Below are 22,445 nucleotides of genomic sequence, written 5' to 3'. Positions count from 1 at the left end.
CCAGGCTTTTTATACCATGCTGCCTCACAAAAGGGGATTAAAATGTTTTTTTAATTTTTCCAAATCAATAACAAAAAATTTACAAACGAAGCAGGTTCAAATGAAAGTGAATTTTACTAACCAAATGTTAAAACTTCTAAAAGATAATACAAAAAATCACTGGCATTTCCAATACTGAATGTCAGCAATAATGAGTGCTGAATTTTGAAGCAAGTATTTCTTATGCCAAGACTTATACCAATAAACCTCTAATATGACTTTTTTGCTTACCAGTATGTCTAAATTTCTGACATACCTTTTTAGACAATTTAAACCAAATAAATATAAGTGAGAAAAAATAATGTATGATTTTTAATACAGAATAGCCTTAACCTGAACTTACTGGATATACTCTTAAACAAGTAGTAGAGAGTTTAATATGAAATTCACGAACATAAAGAATTACACTAACTAGGTCACTAAAGACAGCCAAATATTTTTGCCATCTAGTGATCCACTTGCAGGTGGTATGGCGCCATGGCTACGAACGTTTGCTCTAGAGCCAAACTGTCTGGACTTGAACTCTAGCTTCAGGTACATCCTTTGCAAGTTTCATATCCTCAGTTTCCTATGAAAAATGGGACTGGTGAAAATACTCATCATACAGGGTTATTCTAAGGAATAAATGCGTGAATATATTTTAAAAATGACCAGAAGGTGGGGCGCCTGGGTGGCTCAGTCGGTTAAGCGGCCGACTTCAGCTCAGGTCATGATCTCGCGGTCCGTGAGTTCGAGCCCCATGTCGGGCTCTGTGCTGACAGCTCGGAGCCTGGAGCCTGTTTCAGATTCTGTGTCTCCCTCTCTCTGACCCTTCCCCGTTCATGCTCTGTCTCTCTCTGTCTCAAAAATAAATAAAGTTCTTTAAAAAAAAAAAAAAAATGACCAGAACATAGTGGCAGTTGTCTAACAATTAAATGGCACAGACCTAGACCACAGGAGGTCACCGTAACTATTTGGGCGTTTTTTTTTTCCAATGACACTGACTTACTGAATAGCCTAATCCTTCTCAAGAGCACCAAAGCCTAACAGAAACCTTAACTCTTTGAAATCTTGACAATATCACTTGACAGTATCATGAGCACCTGGGTGGCTCAGTCAGTTAAGCATCTGACTTCGGTTCAGGTCATGATCTCACGGTTCTTGAGCTCAAGCCCCACAACGGGTTCTGGGATGACGATGCAGAGCCCGCTTCAGATCCTCTGTGTCTCTCTCCTCTCTCTCCTTTCTCTCTCTTCCTCCCTCCCTCTCTCTGTCTGAAATAAACTTTAAAAAAAAAGAAACAGAACAAATGTAAAATATTCCCAAATTCCCCAAAGGAAAAACAAAAGCCTTCTTTCCCCATTATCAGTGGCCACATGCAGGAAGCAAGGAGGCAGAAGAAATGCACACGTACACGCCTGGTACTTTGTGTTTCACTCGCCTAAGCTGGAGAGCCACGAGAGCCACCACTGCTACAGGAGATGTGTAGATGACATGCATGACATACAGCAGACAGTCTCCTTTGGCCCAACCTTTGAGCAAATGTGTTCCATTTGTTTTAATTAAGGTATAATTTACATACAATAAAATACAAGATCTTAAGGGACTCATTGCTGTTTTGATAATTACATAGACCATATTTGGACAGTCTTGATTCAAGTGCTACAACAATCCCATCTCACACCACAGAAAACTGAATGAAAGAAAAAAATTAAATGTTAATTAAGGGGCACCTGGGTGGCTCAGTCAGTTAAGCACCGACTTCAGCTCAGGTCATGATCTCAAGGTTCCTGAGTTTGAGCCCCGCATCGGGCTCTGTGCTGACAGCTCAGAGCCTGGAACCTGCTTCGGATTCTGTGTCTCCCTCTCTCTCTGCTCCTTCCCCACTCGTGCTCTGTCTCTTTCTGTCTCTCAAAAAAAATAAATAAACATTTTAAAAAATTAAAAAAAAAGAAGTAGCACATATAAACATTAAAAAAAAAAAAAGGTAATTAAGTCCTAACACCTGTCCACAGAAGTCCGTTTCACCAATAACATTCACTGACATGCTATAAAATAACATGGCTACTATATGAGCTAAATAAATTTTTACTGGTTGTTCTAAGTATCCAATCATGACTTAAAACACTAAAAGGATATGCTAAGTTACACCTAGTTAACAAAACACCTTTTAGAAAACAACTTGTGAGTTGAGATTTCATACCTACCTTCTCAAAATTTTACTTGAACCTAAATTAATGGGGTTTATTTTACAAATTTAAGAATTTTCAAATAGAGGATAATAACCAAAAATAGCTCCTTAAACCTTATTTTATGAGTGTGTTCCTGAAGGTAGACTGAATCTTAATTTAAGTATAATTATTGAAAATAAAGTTCTGAAGTCTCTTTGTAGTATTCAACATAATATATAAATCTACTTATCCCTAAACAACTTATGAACTAAAAAACTAGTAGAGTAGTAGTATTCAAACCAGTAACACTTTTTTCCTGCCATAATTATTTTAGGGAAATATTTTATTTCCACCGATCACATATAAGCTACTTTAAAATTCTAACTGGCTGAAAGTTGACAAAATGAAGCCATAACATACACGGAACATGACTGGCTGGCACATGGAAAATGACATACAAATTCACAGAGATAGTGATCAAAAAGTGTCGAAAGCAAATCTGAAGGGGCCTGGCTCACAAGAGAACACTGAGCTAAGCCGGCAACAGGAGTTAAGGAATAAATAGTCAGACTAAAAAGGAGAATTGAAAGCAAGTTAGCAGATACCAGGACTTCACCATTTAAGTTTCCTTTCCAGGAATTTCTGGAGTTTTTTCCCTGCTTTTTGTCAGGGCTTTCAACTAACGGATGCTTAAGGATCAGGTGAGAGGAAAAAAAATTCAGCCACTGACTCATGAGCTACATCAGGTCTACATGTTTGTTGCAACAAATTTTAACAAGTTTAAATGTAACAAATAGTTTCCACGCGTATCCCAGTTATATCTGTCTTATCAACTTTACTAATCAAATTATGCTTTAAATAACTGCCACTCTCATAGACTTGTAAGAGTTTTTCATTTAATGAAACAGTTCATATTTCTTACTACATTTTGTTTTTCCTATTAAATGTGTAAAATGTTTGTATCTGGTTTCTAAATTGAAGACTCATATGGGTAGGAAAGCAGAAATAGGACTTCCTTGAATTTTCCAGTTGATAAAGTGCTAATTGTTCATTATTTGAGAACAATTTGTCCCAACATACAAAGCATATAATCATTCCTGGTATACAGTTTGGTACAGACCAAACTAACACAGCCTAAAATCTTATTTTCTAAAGTACCAAAGCTTGAACTACAGCAATATAATAGAAAGAATGCTCCCAATGATGGGTATTTTATGAATAAGGAAGTATTGGTCAGAACCACACAGGACACAGGAACATTTAAATATTTACTAGGTGCCAGGCCCTGCACGAGAGCACTTAATCCATATTGTCATTTAATACAGAAGACCAGAGTTCCGTTCTCAGCTTTGCAATTTAAAAACCTATGACTTGAGGTAAATTACTAAATCTCTGGGCCTCAAATATTTTTTGTGTCTTTTTTTCTGCAAAATAATGATAATACCTGCTGTAACTTCTTCACTGGTTGTTTCAAGGATCAAATGAGATATCTAGACATATCTTTAAATCTATAAACTGAAAAGGGCTCTACAATTGTAGCAAGAAGTTATTATTATTTGAGGTTTGCATGGGTTAGAAATGTCCTGTTAATTTTAGTCTTAATGTCTCATTACAAGGCGACTCAATATGGTGTTTTTATAAACAAATTATAAAAGAAAGAATTCCAATACATTCACTTCAATTCACTTTAGCATAAATTTTAGGTTCCTTTTAACACTTCTAAATTAACTGCCCACAGTGCCAAACCAGAAAGGAAGACTGACTGCCAAGTAATTTATGAACTCTACTGGAGTTTTCTACTCCTCCAAACAATTAGAACCTCACAACTTTCTCTCGTGTTGTTATATTATACCAACTTGTCTTGACTGAAAAGTTTACACATATTTTTGCTTTGAAATGAAGTGTAGACCTCCCTTTCTAAATTTTTTTAAAATCTTTTTTTAAGTAGGCTCCACGCCCAACGTGGGGATCGAACTCACAACCCTGTGATGAAGAGTTGCATGCTCTTCAGACTGAGCCAGCCAGGTGCCCCTAGATCTCACTTTCTAAATAAAAACATCACATTCTTCAAAGGTAACATCAAGAATGTTAGTAAGTCTTCTACTTAGTAGCAACACTATACATTGGTTCATTTGACAAGAAAGCTACAATCTGTAACAAAGAGCTATGAAACACTCTTCCCTTTTATAGTGGACACCCGAAAACAAACAAAAAAGTAGACTATACTTTTCACAATATTCACAATAATGCTGTTTATAAAAAAAAAAATGGAAATAACCTTAACATAGTACAGTAAGCAAAATGTGGTATTTAACCTGACGAAATATTACCTATATATATAGCTTTAAAAATGACAAATAAAAATTATGAGCACATGTACATTAACAAAGAAGGAAAGACAATTTCCAGGGACATACACCTGACACAGAATTAACTATTTTTCCTACTGTTTAAATTTAAGATTAAGATTACACACAGTTTTTAAAAACTTTTTAAAGGAACAATCAAGGAACTCTGAACTTTATTTAAATTTAAGCAAATCAGAACCTCGGAAAAGTATCTTGTCAAGTCACTGATAATGCTAGCGATACTCTAAAATCCAAAGTACAATTTTTTAGTGTATTAGCTGGATTAGTCCCCTCAACGAATTTAATCAATTTTTCTTCAGAGTTGTTATGAAATAATGTATCTACAACTGTTCAAGCCTACATCTGTGAACCTCTAAAAATTTAAGTTGCCCAACTAACTGGTTTTAACGAGTATGAGAAACAATTACCTTCTTCCTAGGTCTCTGGATGAATACGATAAGACTGATTTCCTGTTTCAGAACTCTGCTGCTGTTAAAATACACACACGCACACCCTACCCCCGCTCTATGGTTTGGCTTCCACTAACAAACATCCAAGACTGACTACCAATGACAAATCAAATAAAATACGGTTATAACTTACATAACAACTTTCAAAAAGATCATTAGGTCAACAAAATGCATTAGACATACTTGTCAGCATTATATACCCGAACTAAGCCAAAGCTAACTCTAATTTTCTACAGCAAAATCATAATAAATAACATGAAAAATTAGAAAAGTTAAAATTATAACACTGATCCACCATTACCATACAGAAAAGAGTATCTATAATGCTGTAAGTTTTGTATTCGCTATTAGACTTCATGTTAGTTCTGTAATTCACTCTATTATAAAAGCCATGCTTTTATCATTTATTGTACCACAGATAAAACCACTAGGTTTGGGCTACTCTATACAGTTATGCAAAACGACAAAAGGCTATTAACTTTTGCAGAAAAAAAGACAAACAGGTAAGATATGGAAGATGACCAGGGATGTAGTAATACTTAGTGCAAATTACTCAAGAGTAGTAAACTGCATTCAAAAAAAAAAGATTCCAACATTTCCAACTGTATTGATCTTTTAGATACAACCACGCACTAATTTCCTAATATTCAGAAACTACTACACACACCAGCTCCAAGCAAGTGTGTAGCTAGACTGCTTCATCTTATATTTGGCTTTAATATAATAAAATCATGTCTTTTTATTTTATGTCTAAGCCAGGAAATCATTTGGAAAGGACTTGCTTTCTTTTTTCTTTTTTTTCTTCCAATTGGCAAAAATAGTTTTGCCTAACTGCAGTATTTTAATCCTGGATAAAAACAATATAAGCCAGAAATACATGTAGATTTTAAAACACGAAGGCACACATACTGGCATTCATTACTACGTTAGGAAGACTCATATCACTGACTTTATGATAACCGTCTTGTTGTAATATTGAAAAATATTCACTTCCCACTGAGGGTATTTTTATCATTATATGAACTTCATAATCACTTGAATATGTGGATTACCAAAAAAAACCTGAAATTACATATACTGAATTACAAGTGAAAATTCATATTTTAAATTTTAATAATATGCAATTTTTAAATATACTAAAAAATATGAGAGCAAGTCTACATTGAACAGGTAATACTTTTAATTTTCATCAGCTACCCTTAAATGCTTGTTCCTGAAGCATTATCATTTTAGTATAAATCTAATTATTACGATTGGGGGAAAAATGCCCAATTACTGATCATAATTAGTTGTGGAATCTTCATATTCAAAGGAGAACATACTAATAATCTTGGAAAACAAGCTGAAACATGAAAGCAAAAACTAAGGAATCAACTCTGTGAACCAATAAACTTTTTAAAAACATGAAGTTCAATATACAGAAAGACAAAAATAAAAGAAAGGATGGAGCGCCTGGGTGGCTCAGTCAGTTAAGCGTCCGACTTCGGCTCAGGTCATGATCGCACGGTTCGCGGGTTCGAGCCCCGCATTGGGCTCTGTGCTGACACACAGCCTGGAGCCTATTTCAGATTCTGTCTTTCTCTCTCTCTCTCTCTCTCTCTCTCTGCCCCTCCCCCACTCGTGCTCTGTCTCCCTCTGTCTCAAAAATAAAAAAACATTAAAAAAAAAAGAGAAAGGAGCTCTTAACACCTTACACACACCCTTTAAATACTATTCAGTAAACAAAACAGGTAACAACTTAGTATCTGGACAAAAATCTCACCTAATGTGTGCCGCCTCACTTAATGTTAGAGAGGAAATTTATGCACACATTATCTGTCTATCCAAAAAGGCACCATTCTTTCCATGGCCTACAGTGCAGACCTGAACAAATTCTATAAACTGATGCTGGTAAAACTATCTACTTCCATCAGACATGAATTTGAAATTGGCAAGAAGTTTCTTACACACAAAAAAAGAGGCCCTAATCACAAAGTTGGACGTGGGAACATAAATCCAAAATCCTACCTAAACTGATATATTATACCGGGTCACATTAATCATTTTTCATGACGACAAACTTCTCAATAAAAAAACAAAGTCAATATAATAAATAAAACAAAGTAGATTAAAACTAATCAGATCTTATTATGCCCAACATGCAGTTTTAAAGACTTCTTTGCAACTTGGCAAGACCAAGTTCTTAGGGGTGAAAAGGAATTAAGTTATAGAAACACCTTATGTAATGGCTCAAAGGCAACAGCAAAATTTTAAAGGCAGAAAACTCATTTACTAGCAGAAAGATAAGAAGTGAGTTGTACAAGAAAGCAGAGAACCTGAAAAATATTTTAAAGCAAATATTTAAGGAATACATATTAAATCAGTTTCCTGATTAAGTTCTGTAATAATGAATTCCTATGTATCAACTGCTAGGAAAACTAAGAGTTTAAAAATACCGAAATCTTGTATAACTTAATACCTCAAGTTAAAACATGATGTTTCCACTTAAATATCCAAATAACCTTGTAAAACTAAATGACTAAAAGCCAGACTTCCATTACATAAGCTTTAGTTCTCAACCAGTATCTCTGCATTTTGGTAGAAAAATATAAACACTGGCATAACCACTAGGTTTTGTTTTTGCAAAAGCTTAAAATTTGATATTAGTCTTTAAAGACTGTAATTAATAGATGATTCCAAAACCAGAAATGTCAAGACCACTTATATCAGTAGATTATCTTAACTTTTCCCTATGTTTGAGTAACAGATGGTAAGCCTTAGTTCTTGGACACAACACAATAATCACAATCTGTGTGACCTTTTCAGTATTAAAAAAAAAATCCAAATAGCCTTAATAACCAGCACCTTGGTGTATTTTACAGTAATACATAGAATTTTGATCACAGTGGACAGAAACTAGATATGCAAAACTGCATCATACTTTCAGTGTGCTGCTATTTATTTTACATAAGGTTCCTACAACTAGTCCATGAACTCTTCAGACGTCAGAGTGCTTCTTCAGTTTTCAAAAAACATACGTGCATACATTCACAAAGTATTTTTACTATTACTTTGTTTACATTAGCACCAAGAAGGCATATACCACACCTAGATCAAATTTTTTTTTAGTTTAATAACTGAAACAATTTTACCTCATTTAGAAAAATGTTACTCTAACAAGTTAATTTTGTTTAAAAAAGAGAAGTCTGTTTCTTCCTCAATATTTTTGTTCTAAGTACACGAATTAATACATTCACTGAGATTTATCATTCAGCTAATGTCAAAATTATCTCCCTATTTTAATACCTGACACTTGAAAATCTGACACTAACAAATGCAACTTTTGATTATAAGTGCAAATGCACAGCAAACCTTCATCAATAAATATCACCAATTACTGAGGCAACTATGCAAATAGAAACTGTATCACTCAAAATATGCTCCAGGGAACAGTAACATCATGACAAGCCATACCCTTTCTGATTAAAGATAGGAATGCAACAGAGTTATAACTACTTTTAGTATAAAATGTCATAGCTTATTCAAATTACTTCTGTATCCACTTTAATTTCAATACAATTTTCCTACAAAAGGAAAAGGAAATTTGACAGATCCAAAGTGTTTAGATATTTTGTCTTACTTAAATGAGTAAAATATGCTTAAAACTTTAAATATGCGGTAGCTTTCCTATAAATAACCAAGGGGAAAAAAACTTCAATAGTCCAACACTTCAGCTTTTTTTTTGTGTGCATAACAGATTATGATTTTGTGAATCAAAATCATGAAAATCTTTCCTAATATTAGGTCATCTTAAATCTGCTCTAAAGAAAAATCAGAAAAATATAGCAGGAAAAAATATTAGCCAAATACTGAAAACAAGTTTAATGTATAACTATAGGGAAATAAATATATCTAATAGCCTCAACATTTAAAATAGTTAAGCCAGGGGCGCCTGGGTGGCGCAGTCGGTTAAGCGTCCGACTTCGGCCAGGTCACGGTCTCGCGGTCCGTGAGTTTGAGCCCCGCGTCAGGCTCTGGGCTGATGGCTCAGAGCCTGGAGCCTGTTTCGGATTCTGTGTCTCCCTCTCTCTCTGCCCCTCCCCCGTTCATGCTCTGTCTCTCTCTGTCCCAAAAATAAATAAAAACGTTGGGAAAAAAAAAAAATAGTTAAGCCAATTATGAGGGACTCTGGAAATTGTTTAAAAATGCACACACACCTTTTAAGTTCACTATGATGAATGACACTTTTTCTGATGAATTACATTTTAAAATAAATGCACATAAACTAGAAGCTAAATGGAAACGTGAAGTTTCAAAGAAGGACAATGAGCACTTTAAAAAATTCTCTTTAGTTGTATATTTATAAAACAAATTTTTTTAAAGAAATTTTCTTAGGTATGGTAAGCAAATGAAGTTTATTATTCATGTAATGAAATAAATACCATAAGCCTTACTCAATTAAATTATAGCAATAAATGCCATCTGTTTTCCTTAACAAATCTGAAGCTATCATATAATTAGCAGTCCCGTTTTTAAAATATTTATCAGTATCTCTGGATATCTCCTGTAATTTCAAAAAGAATCACAACACTCAGTCAAAACTTAAATTTCATAAGAAGGTTTAAGATAGGCCTGACATTTTACTTTGCTTGTGTAAAATGAGAGGCAAAGTAAATTGTAAAATCAAGCAAACAGAAAAAGAAAAAAAAAAAAAACAAAAAATCATCATAGCAAACAATCTATTCCTAGAACACTTTCGTAATTACATTTGTCTGCCCTAAAAACAAAACAAAATTCAGAATCCGCCAAGATACTCCCCTGACATCTCATCTCTGAACTAATCTAAAGCTCTGTCCTAATTTCTTCTAAAAACTTCACATTAATGCAAGTTTTTAAATTAGATAAATAAAGCACTTTAATTCAACAGGCTGACACAGCAAAGTTAGGGTCTGGAAAAGAATGCAACACATCCATCAAGGAACCTCAGAGTCAGCCCTACCATCATTATCTGGAAAGATATGGGAAGTTTTTAATAACTTGTCAGAAATTTGCTATTTTGTATCCACACATTTAACTCCACCATATCTGACTATAATAAAAACAGCTTTAGAATAAAGTCTAAGACTAAAGAATGCATTAAACAACAAAAAACAAATACACTGGGGGCAAAGTATCTCTCAGTTGCTCCACAAGTATATAATTAAAGGACAAGCTAAAGATTACGTTAAAGTTAAAAACTATTGCCAATATAAAGATGAAAAAAAGTTGGGGTTTTTTTGTTTTTTAATAAAGCATATCCATCCTGTTAGAGCGGTTCTATGTAACGTCCTTCTGAATACCTCCCTTTAAGGTACATTTAGACATTTATTGAAAACATCTCCAGTCTTTCTAAAAGAAGTTCAAAGCAAAACTTTCACAATCAGCCAAATAACACATAAGCCTTTTTCAAATAAACCTTTTTAGTCACCAGTGATATCTTTTGTGGGCAAAGTTCTCCTTATAAAGAGTACCGGGCTAACAGCAGTCCAAAGACCTAGATGTTTTGTAAAAGCCTAGCTCCATCAGTCATTAGCAAATTGACAAGCCGTACCACAGCCTAATGGCAAAGGTACTGACTTCCATCAAGTATTACACTTATTATGTACCAGACACTTGGTACGTTTAGAGTAGAGTTTTCCAACCTCACATTATTGGCCATTTGGGCCAGATAATTCTTTGTTGCGGGAGGGACTGTCCTGTAACCTGTAGGATGCACAGCAGCACCTCTGGGCTGCTACAAGATGCCTACCAGATGCCAAGAGCATCCATCCCCACAGGGATCTCGCAGCTATGACCACCAAAATGTCTCCACGCATTGCCAAACGCCCAGACAAGGTGGGAAGGGGTCACTCCCAACTGGCAACCAATATTCTGAAAAACACCTAACCTATAGTTCCAACATACCTAAAAACCACCCTACAAGGATTTTTACCACGATGTTAGAGATGTGGAAAATAGGGTTCACTAATGTTAAGCAGTGTATCTTTTATCACACAATTGACAAGTGGCTGAGCAAGGATTTAAGCTGGACTTTAGGTCTCGCTGACTCCTAAGTCCATGTTCTTTCTATTCCACCATGCTGCTTTTCTAAACTTATTGCCTCATCTACATAATCAGAATAACATTTGCCTTGTTGAGCTATTTAGGGTTTACAGAACAAATACACGTTAAGGATTCGTTTGACTGAAGATAGTATAGTATGGTGGCTCACAAAGTGTGACCCTCGGACCACCAGGATTAGCACCACTTGGGAACCTGCTACAAATACAAATTCTCAGACCCCAACCTAGACCTAATACTCAGAAATTCTTGGTGTAGGGCAAGTAATCTACAGTTTACCAAGCCCTCCTGGTTATTCGGATGCCCTCTAAAGTTTGAGAACCACTGACATAACATAATGGGAAAAATACTGCACCAAGTGCCTGAACATGCTGCATCCTTCCTTGGACTCAATCTCAACTACCTCTTAACAAGTTACTGATTCTTACTGGAGCCATGATTCCTATACTACAAAAAAATAAGGACAGTAATACTTTGTTCAGGCTCTTTTCTTCTTTGCAAAACCAAATGAGCTAAAGATTAAGAAAAGGCTTTGTTAATAAAAAACACTAAACAAATCTAAGACGCTGGCAGGATACACGCCAGCTAATTCTACTTACTACATTAAAAAGAAAAACACCCTTCTGACTCAAGTTCTCATTTTTCTCATTTCATATCTCATAAATGATTACGTAAGAATGTTAAATAAATTTTACATCATGGCTAAATACAGCCTGGCAAAACGCAGTTTTCACATTAAGAAATAAAAAAAACAGGAAAAGCCCAAGCATTCCATTTGATCCCTAACAGACTCAGAGTAATTCATAAATATGCACTTAAAAAATAAACACCTAAAAATCAAGCTTAGTAACATCACCCAAACTTCATTTTAAAAGTAGAAAAAAGTTTTCAGTTCTACTTATTTAACCTCCCATCAGTTTAAAATGACCAAAATACTCAAAAAGAAGTCTCACTAATTCATGAGAGCAAAGGAATTTTAAACAGAAAAAGAAAAATTGCATTGATTTTAAAGCAAAGAGTTGTTTGCAATTTGAGCATGTATTCTGTATTTATAAATCACTTCAAGAATCCATCTGACTTAAAGAATACATGTTCAAGGGGCGCCTGGGTGGCTCAGTTGGGTAAACGTCCCACTGCAGCTCATGTCACGATCTCGCGGTCCGTGAGTTCGAGCCCCGCGTCGGGCTCTGTGCTGACAGCTCAGAGCCTGGAGCCTGTTTCGGATTCTGTGTCTCCCTCTCTCTGACCCTCCCCCATTCATGCTCTGTCTCCCTCTGTCTCAAAAATAAATAAAAAAAAAAAAGTTAAAAAAAATTTAAAAAAAAATTGGCAGAATGCAAACCTTGCAGTTACTAGTAATGAAGAAATCCTGATATTTTGGCCTGAAAATCTACAAAAATCAAAGGAAATAAAATTCACAACTATTCTGAAGGGACTTAACAGTATTAAATCAACTGTAAGTTTTGGGTAGTGATATAAAGCAAAACACAGATGGCATGTGGCGTGAGAGAAAGAGGGTTTTAGACAACTCTTCGGTCCTAGAAGATGTCAAACGTTCAACTCTCCAACCTAGCCCTGGACCAGACCAAAACTACAGCCAGTTAGTACAACACACAACAAAATACGTAGAAGTCACATATATAATGAGACAGGGCACCATTCATTCTGCAATGCAAAACAAACCAACAAGCCCAGAAATTCACTGGAAATCAAGCGCTCCAGTACTGAGAGTACTGGGAGACAGCTGAGGGACCAGCAGGGACAAAGGGAAAAAAGAAGCATCCCTATACACACACGATGGCCTTTACTAGGCAGATCTCAAGCTTAGTCCATCGTTCGCCACGCCTGGTAAGAATGAATGAAGAAAAAAATCCTTTAGTTTTCTTCCCATTTCCAGGGACTAAAGTTATATTGAGACTCTTGATCAAATGTGAACATGGGATGCACTATAACACAAAATTTCAACACTAAATTAAAATTCTTATGTTATATGAATGCACCATGAGATTAACTATAAATTATACTGTAGTAGCTGAAACCTGGCACTCAAAGTCACATGCCTCTCCCCAAACTATGAACTTAAAAAGAAATGCTAAGATACATACCCTTACTGATAAAATTTATATAACTTTTTATATCATACATTCAAAGTTTTCTTTGAGAAGATGACTCTTTGTAAATAAAATACAGGATATTTAAATTGACCTATCTTTAACACTAAAGAAAACTTACTATAACAATTTTTTACTTGAAAACATCTGCTTCATGATGCAGTAACACCAGGAAGCTGTCCTCTTACCTATCTTACAGCAAATCCTCTGTGATTAGCATAATTGATTTTCTGTGGTAGACTGTGGGAGGGAGCGGACCTTTGCCTTCTGTGTGTGATGACACAAAGCAGTCACAGACTGCTTACACTCAGAGCACCCAAAGGGACACCCTGAGTTCAAACTCTGCTCATAGTCTGAACCAATTAAAATTCTAACATATCCCAAACTGAGGAAATTCAGTTACAGTCACTGCTCCTCCCATAATAAATGAAAATACACACTTCTCACATGTGGGTAATCTGAAATTGTAAGTTTTACCAGCAGCAGTTACCATGTATTTACAATGTGGCAGGCCGTATGCTAAGTGAGTCACTTACATCATCTCATTTATTCTTTAAGATAAATTTTACAGATGAAAACAGATGGAGAAAGATGAAGTAACCTACTCAAAGTCACCCAGCTGCTCAGTGGGAGAACCAGGATCCCGACACGGGCTGAAAGGCTGGCTGCAGAGCCTACGTTGCTACCCTATCATCTAAAACGAAACAACGTACACACAATGTGTACATAAAACTAATAATATTTTAACGCAATTTGAAATAAATTTAATCTTATTTGAAAACTATAAAACAATATCCACCAAGGTAATCTGTTTGGAGAGTTCCTTACTTAGAAATATTAGGATAGTCTGCTGACTTCATACTTATTTACACACACTAACCCAATATTCAAACACTTCCGTAGTCGACACGACGACCACTGATGACAATTAAAGTGTATAACCACCTAAAATGCAGCTGTAAGTAGTCTTCCACTGTATCCACCTCTCAGGACCGTCCATGCTACCACGTAAATGCCTAACACCCTGAAGAGGTCCCCCTGCCTCCTAATGCAAACTGCTGCAAATGAAGAGAATACGCCGGAGCTATACTGAACTACAACTGCCCACCTAAAATTACTTCACCTCTAAACAATGTGTGTTCTTCTTATATTAATATGTTTCCGATAGACTTTACTCCAGTGCAAATTACTTTAAAAGAACCCCACTGCTAATACCTTTTCTGTAACCAATGAAAAACATTTAAAAAAATAGGGAACAGGTGAAGAGTCAAATCCACTATAGTAACTTCACCTTTCCTCACAAATGACAAGCGTTTTACGTTACTAGCTGCATGTATCCAATACTTAGAAAGAATATCATTATTGACAGACCAAAACACTTTTGAATCACCTAGCAAAGAATGCATGTGGCAGTACGTGGCCTTTAGGAGACAATTAAGGATACCAATTTGCTCAGAGAATCCTTACCAACTTAAGGTCATGCAGTTGAACCTCACCATTACTGACAGTTCTGACAGCAACGACATTAATTTCAAAGCCACCAGACCGAAAGCAACTGTGAAACAGAACTGAATATTTACTGAAATCATTACTGACCCCTCTCAGAAGATGACACAAATGTCTCAAGTCACCACCCTTACAACAATCCTAACACCTTTTCTTAAAGAATTCAGGTCACCAAAGAATTCTCCAAAACTGACTTGACTTAAAGTTTATCTAACAAAAAAGGAGAAAGGAAAGAAAAGGCAAGTAAAGAGTAAGGGTTCTATGGAATAGAAATAAATCTTCAGAACTAATGGTTTCTACAGGAAAAAAAAATACGGTATCAAATAAATCTTTTATACCACCATTAATAACATATCCTCTGGAAGCTACATCCTTGTATCACCACCAAGAAAGTGACAAACTATCACATGCACACACACTTCTAAATTTCTCTTTAAAAAGTCCATTTCACATACAATATTAATATAAAAACATTTCCTACACGTCTGTCCTACTGAAAAGGCCGAGGTCAAATTTTTAAAATAAAAGGTTCACTGAGAGTGAATTAATGGTGAAACTTTGTGCACTGATTTTCCCATAATAAATACTCCTCCATTAAAAGTCACTGAAGGAATTACTTCAGTGACTTAAAAATCATTAAAATACTGAGCTATCACCAAATGAACAAATAGCAAGAGGGGCAAATCTCAAAATGAGAACACGTGAAAATAAGAATTGAAGACTTCACTTCTAAAAAGTACAGAAGTCTGTAACATTAAGAGGTTTGTGGATTTTATGTGGTTATTAGGAAAAAGCAGATACACCGTTCCACACAAAAGCGAAAATATTGACAGATACGTTTCTGACGTTGTTAAAATAAAATTCTAAAAGGTAAGGAATACCAATGCATCTTTTCTACACTTCCTAAAATATATTTGAAAGTAAGGAGGTTATATACAACTCACCACATTTTTGTTCACCATGATGTTTATTCATCTAATATTCATTTAGTATATTATAAGCAATGTAAATCTGCACTGAGGACTGTACTAATGTGCAAACTTTTACAATGGACAGCGATAAAATTCCTTTTTCCTTATGTTAAATCATAAAAACTTCAAGTTACTCTTCTTTCAGATCCCCTTTATTCTTGAATACTTTTCATGAAAATGAAGTCTGTACATTGTCATACAGCACTTAGGTGGCCCCAATTAGGTGGTCATGTTGTTCAGAAAATACAACTTAGCAGATATAAAACAGTGTAAAGTAATAATCGTGAATAGAATCTTTCAAAAAAAAAAAACTAAACACACACACACACACACACACACACACACACACACACACACGCACAAAACCTGACAATACAATACGGTCATTTCAGTAAGCACTAATCCTAGAATACAGCTAACTTCAATAGTCACTGTACCCTCTGCAAGTTAAAAAAAATATTCCCTATGGTTAATATTTGAAAAGACCCAAACTCATCGAACAATAAAAATACATGCAACCAAAGCCTACAGTTTCCATGAAATCGAAAGACACTAAATTTTTTACAGTCTCATGTTCAGCACTACTTTCCAGACTAAGTGTACGATACCAACAAATTATTTTTAGAATAACTCAATTTTGCAAATAATATTTTAAAACTGAACAATGGTTCTCGTTGCTCCTCTGAGAAATCATCTTACAGACAGAAATACTCCAATCGCTACTTTCATAAAGGAATTTACCTTCTCACAGGCTAGCTGCTGAAACAGACACCACAACCTGCCAGAGAGAGTCTGCAATGACCATTTTAATTCCCCGCCCCCCCCCCCCCCCAATAAACACAGAACACTAAAGTGAAACCAAGCAAAGCAAAGTGCTTTGGTGCATCAAAATTTTTGGAAGTGCGACTATCAAAAAAGCGAGCCCTTCACTGATCTTTTTCCTAAGTGATTTTTTTTTTCCGTATCAATATTTGGCTCAATAAAACCACAACTCTAGAAATTAAGTGTTATTAGTCATTTGATGCAATATTTGACACTGCTTTCTATGCATCCCATAATGAAAAGCACAGTTTTAGAGAAAGTTCTAAGTCACGTAAGTGTCACGTACAGAGGCAAACATCTGAAGTCAAAGAACTGGCCAATCATCTCACTACTCACATGTAAGAACCTGGCAGAGTAATTTTAATCTTCAAACCCTGACAACCTGAAAGCAAATGGGTAAAGTAAAAATAGTATAAACGTACTCTAAATCATAAAAGCAATCTACCAAACAGCATTCTAGACATTTTCTTACATGAGGACTTTTCCTAAAAAGTTAAATAAGCATTTAATTAATTTGTTCCTATACATCCAGATGACTGTCAATTCCTGCCAACAGTAGGCTGCTTCTGAAATAAATTACAAATCAGAGAAGGGTTTCCATAACTAATTATCTTCTAGGCAAGCGGGTCAAGTTCAGCCTTCCTAGTTTTGCAATTAATGCAGGCTCCAAAACTTCTAAATATTCCCTTAAAATATTATTTTTTAACTTAACAGAAAACTTACGTTTTGTGTGCTACAAAGCTCCTTCTTCAGTAACTTTTCTCTTCATCTCAAAACAAACACTCGGGCAAAATTAGCTGTGCACACTTATGTGCACAGCTACATAATCCAAAGGAATAAAACCTCTTCAGATAGAAAACACGTTCTCGTCTTCAAAAGACACATCTTCCCCACGATTTTTAGCAGGACGTACAGACACTCCAGCACCACTCTACCTTTAAGCAAAAGGTGTACTGGTATTTGCCAAGAAATGATTTTTTTTTTTTTTTAATCAAGAATGCTCTGTTAGAGCTCATGCAATTACATAACCTTCACTAAGTAATGCCCACACTTATAACTCACATCACCAAAATTCTGGTCTTAAGGGAGGCCTTCACCAGATGCTTCAGTCACCTCGGGCCAGTAACTGAATTGTTTTTCGTGCCTCTCACCTACCAGGAACTCGCAATGTCTGCGATCCTTTCCATTCTGAAAAAAAAAAAAAAAGAAAAGAAAAGAAAAAAAAAAAGGAGGGTTCCATCCCCACCCTTGATCAAAACCAGCTTATTACACCTGAAACTGCCAAGATTAATGCCTTTCGATAACCACTATCTTTTGAGGTACAAAGGCCTAGACAACCAAAACGATACTCTGTTAAAATTCTCGGGTTTCTGTCTTGAATACTCAACAACCTGAGTCAGTAAATTTAATACAGTGTGTGAGAAACCGCTAACAGACCTACACAGTCTGAAGCCGGAGTGATCCACCCTTGCCAGCATTTCTGGTGATTAGCTGGTAAGTTACACTTGACAGGTTACACAAGTCGGTCACATTCACGGATACCCAGACGTGTCAGAGGACCCGACCCTGAAATTCTGGCCTCACAGGAACCCTTCAATTCCAAGTAAGAGCTGAAGTTGAACCCCGGCAACAGCCTAGACGCTGCACATCATTCATCATCCGGGATCAAAAAGCACTCCCTCTCCATTCCATTTCGTGCGACAAGACCGCTGGATATAAAGTGCTACTGAACTGCAAATTTCGTGCCCCATCCTACACGACCCCACCAGCGGAGGCAAAAAAAGGGCAAATTTAACAAAGATCCAGCAAGAACGCCTTAAGGAGGCAGATTACGTATGCCACGACTGATGGGAAGCTACAAAACTTCGAAATGCCGTTTCAAAGTTGTAATTGACTTAGTTTAAATATGCAAGCCCACTTTGGCCCTCAAATGAACACCATATATGCCGAAAAGGATTCTGCTTCCAAAGTTATGCAAATCAGTTCACAACTCACATCAAAAAAAAAAAAAAAAAGAAAGAAAAAGAAAAAAAAAGTCTATCAATGCAACCCAGGAAACTAGAAACAATCAGTGCAACATTCTGATGCAATATGCATACGTGAAACACTAATTTTCATTTTAATCTAATCTATACCCTTGATCTAGGGCCTAAAGCCAAGATTTAATCGAAATATGCTCAACCTCAAAGCGTCTACTTTTCTGTTCATTTAGCAGACCGGATTACCGAGCTCACTAATCCACTAACCGTGCACTGGAGTCCGTATTAACGGACAATAGCCCTTAAGAAGAGACCCCGTGGACAGACCGAGAAAACCAATCTGGTGCCCTGACACTTGCAACCAGGCAGAGAGTTCCACGGCGCCGAACACACCCTAGGCTGAATGCATTCAAAGGAGGCACCCGACACACGCACGATCGAGAAACGCGAGCCGGGTTAGCGGCCACGGTCCCCCAAACCACGGGAATTTTTCGCCTCCGTCTGCTCCCACGTTCTAAGAGACAGTGACAGAAAGGCAGAGAGGGGGGCAGCCGCAGAAATGGATACAGGTCAAGTCTAAGTCGAATCCATCCTCCTGATATCTCCTTTTGTTTCTGCTAACGATCTCTTTGATGATGGCTGTCATGTCTGGGAGCCTGTGGCTGAAGAAAAAGGAGGAGAGAGATGGCAGAAGCGGCTGGTGGCGGGGCTTCTTCTGCAGGATGGAAATGGCTCTGGACTTGGCGGTGGCGGATGCCCCTCGCTCTGCCGCCGCCTGGCTCTGGACCGCAGCCGGGTAATGGCTGCTGCGGCGGCTGCTGGATGGTTGCAGCGACGGGGCCTGCTTCTCCTCAGCAGCCAGAGGCCTGGCCGCGGCGGCCGCGGGACGGGGAGACGACGGGTGATCCTCGGGACGGCTGCCTCCGCCGGCGGCCTCCGGAGCCCGGGCCGGGGGGGGTGCGGCGGCGGCGGAGGGGAGGTTTAGAGCCGGCCCGGGTCCCTGGACGTGCCGCCGCCGCCGCCGCCGTGTTGGAGGCAGTAGGAGGGGAGAGACCAACTCTCCGGCGGCCCCAGCCCTGGAAATGGTGACAGGCGACTCCGGCCCCCTCCCCGGGGCTGCAGCCGCCGCGGCCGCCGCCGCCGCCGCTTCTCCCCCCCGCTCCAGGAGCGGGAGGTGCCGCCGCCGCCGCCGCCGCGCCTCAGCCGGCTCCCGCCCGGGCCCGCGGCTTCCACCGTCCCTTGCACGAGAAGCCGAGCGAGAGGCTGCACGGTTAGAAGAGAGGACGAGGAGGAGGCGAGAGACGCCGCCGCTGCCGCCGCCGCCGGCCGGCCGGCTCCCCGAGGGCGCTGCCCCCGCGGCTGCTCACGGGCGCTGAGAGGGGCTCTGGGCCGCGGCCGCCGCCGTCTCTCATCTCCCTCGCCTGAGCGCGGCCTCGCCTCACAGCGGCTCAACTCTCAAACTTCCATCATGGCTGCAGCTTCCGAGAGGAGAGAGCGGAGCGCAGCCGCGGCTCGGCGCCCCGGCGCGTATCCTGCCGCAGTGCACAAAGAGTCCCGCCACATCACCGCCCGCCGGCCCGCCCGCCCCCTCCGCCGCCGCGCCGGGAGCCCGGCGCCTGGGAGCCCGAGGGGAGGCGGGAGGCGGGCGCGACCGCGCCGGGGGAGGGAGGGACGCGGCGGGGCAGGGGCGGCAGCTCCGGGGGCGAGCGCCGGGCCCCCGGCCTGCGGGCGCCACTGAGCATGCCCAGTGCGAGCGCCCAGGGCTCGCTCGGGCTTGTGCGAGACGCCCGTCAGGAGCTGCACTTGCCGCGGCTGCTTCTGCAGCAGCGCGGGGCTGGGGGGGGGGGGGGGTTGGAGAGGGAGCGGGCGGTGGATATAGAGGAGGGGGGAGATGAGCCGAGCCTCGGCCTGAGCCCACAAACCCGGCGGGGACAGGGACGGCCGAAGGTGGAAGCTCCGGGGTGCGTGGAGTGGTGTCACTGACTGGGGCCTGGGGTTACCTGTGCACAGGTGGGGAGGACCAGGTGACCCGCGCTGGTGGGGGTACAGGGAAACGAAGGCACGGCCCCTGCCGCGAGGGCACCCCTCCCCCCTGCCACCGCCCCCGGACCTCCCCGGCTCGGCCTTGCAGCCTCATCCTCCTTTTGCACCGCTGCCGGATCACGGTCGCTCGGGGCGACCCGCCTGCAGCAGCCTTTGCCGAGAAACCCTCCCTCCTTGTCCGCCCCCCACCCGTGTTCTCCAGGTGTCAGTCTCAGCACAAAGAACAACCCCCTATTGTGTCTCCGTGTGTATCACCTCATCCGGCTCCCTCTCACCGCCCCACCTCCCGCTTCCCCGGCAGCTCGGCTCCTTCGCCCTAAAAACGAGAGCTGGCAATCGAGCGCGCTGTGTGGGAGCACATCGCTCCCGAATTTCTAGGTCCCCAAGGACCACTGCCCGCGTGGACCAAAAGAGGACCCGGGAGGAGGGGACCCAACCCGCAGCCCCCCGCATTGCCCCCTGGAGGGCTGAGCATCCCTCCCCTCGGGGCTCCAGCTAGGTTCTCCACGACGGGCTCGGGGCTCGGGGACTGCCTCGCCCCGCCCCTTTCGGGCCGCTGTGAAAACCCGGCCGGATGGATCGCCGAGGGCCGGCTTCCGCGCTCGCCCCAGCCGGGCTGCGCAGCCTGGCGGCCGGGGCTGCCCGGGCCCGAGTGTGAAATACGGGACGGTAGGAAGCGACAGCCCCTGCGAGTGGGCGGGGCCGAGGAGACCTAGGAGGGTTCAAAAGGAGGTGGAGGGATACGCGGGCCGCAGTCGGAACTACTTTCAGGAGGAGGTCACGTGTGTTCCTAGTTGGGGAACTTTCCAAATTCCCACTCCCCTATGATGGCTTGGGAGGCAAGTGCCTCGCCTCCTTCGCCCGGGGTGCTCCTGCCTGGTCCCGGTAGCGGGACCCCGAGCCGCCGGGTCGCCGCGGAAGAGCAGGCTCAGACGGGCCTCCGGCCCGAGCACGGTCGGTGCTGGCGCCTGGGAAGCTGGTTACACAAGCACCCACATTCAAGCACGTGCCCCCGCCTCCCCGCACCGCTGGCCGCGGTCGCCGATTCTCGCAGACCACCGAGGGAGAGCTCCTGAGCCGGTCCCACCCTTCGCGTGCTACCTGCCGAGCAAGCTGAAGGGCCAAGACCCGAGATCGGAGCTCCGGGTCGGCCAACACTGCGCGTTCCCAACCGTGGGAGAACGGGCTGGGCCCCGGGGGTCTGGCATCTCCCTCGCTAGCGCCCTGCCCCTTAGGGCGAACCCTTCCGCGCTGTGCTCACAGGGCAAAAGGGTATCTGCTGCAGCAGCCCGCTGCTTGAATTCACCAGTGTTGCAACAAACTTCCAGTCACTACCCCAGAGCTGGTGAGCGCGCCCCACCTACTGTAGACTCAGCCGAGTGACTTATCTGGTCCGAGAACCTAGTCAATGGCCGTCAGCCCAGAACAAACCTGTCAAGTCTGCCTACAGCCCCGATTGGTTGACCTGTCCCCGTGAGAGAGCTGGTTCAGAAATTCTGAGAACTGGAGCGCATTGCCCTGACACTGATCAGCTGCAAAGTGAGTTGTCCGGTTTCTGCTTGAAGAGAATGAGCACCCCATCAACACGAATCTAGGAATTTCTTCCTTTTCCTTCCCCTGGGAAGTAGAACTCAAGCAGACAGTTGAGTCCAAAGTATCGGAGTTGAAACCTAGGCTGAGGCGCTGGATCGTTTTTCTTTTTTTTTTTTTTCTTTCTTTTTCTTTCCTTTTAAAAATCTGGGAGAATGGAACCAATTTGCATGTGTATTGCAGTAATTGTGAGTAGGTGCCTAGGAAGGTCTAAAAGGATTTATTCGGTGTCGGAGAAAGAAGATTGCACATCATGGTTGCAGGCAGCCCCTTTAAGACTAGAAACCCCAAGAGAGCTTGCTTAGAAGCCACAGGCCATTACCTAATTCCAGGACTAC

General features: G+C 40.7%; 2 protein-coding genes across 2 annotated transcripts in view; one reads left to right on the top strand and one right to left on the bottom strand.

Moving 5' to 3' along the window:
* Positions 1–19,409, bottom strand: part of PTEN (phosphatase and tensin homolog) — a 92,872-nt gene extending 73,463 nt beyond the window's left edge. The window contains exon 1 of the mRNA XM_047088577.1: positions 19,042–19,409. Within this exon, the coding sequence (XP_046944533.1) occupies positions 19,042–19,120 (79 nt within the window). The 5' untranslated portion in view covers positions 19,121–19,409. The remainder of the gene's footprint in view (positions 1–19,041) is intronic.
* Positions 19,410–21,091: 1,682 nt separating this feature from the next.
* On the top strand, positions 21,092–21,593 carry KLLN (killin, p53 regulated DNA replication inhibitor). Its single transcript, XM_053722195.1, is given in 3 exon segments — positions 21,092–21,148; positions 21,191–21,423; positions 21,425–21,593. Coding segments are annotated over 3 exon segments (459 nt in total).
* Positions 21,594–22,445: the final 852 nt, after the last annotated feature.

Source organism: Lynx rufus, unplaced genomic scaffold, assembly GCF_022079265.1.
Source record: "Lynx rufus isolate CCGP_SWC_20201006 ecotype Redwood Valley unplaced genomic scaffold, mLynRuf1.p SCAF_25, whole genome shotgun sequence".
NCBI lineage: Eukaryota > Metazoa > Chordata > Mammalia > Carnivora > Felidae > Lynx > Lynx rufus.
This window is presented reverse-complemented; position numbering and strand designations above follow the sequence as displayed.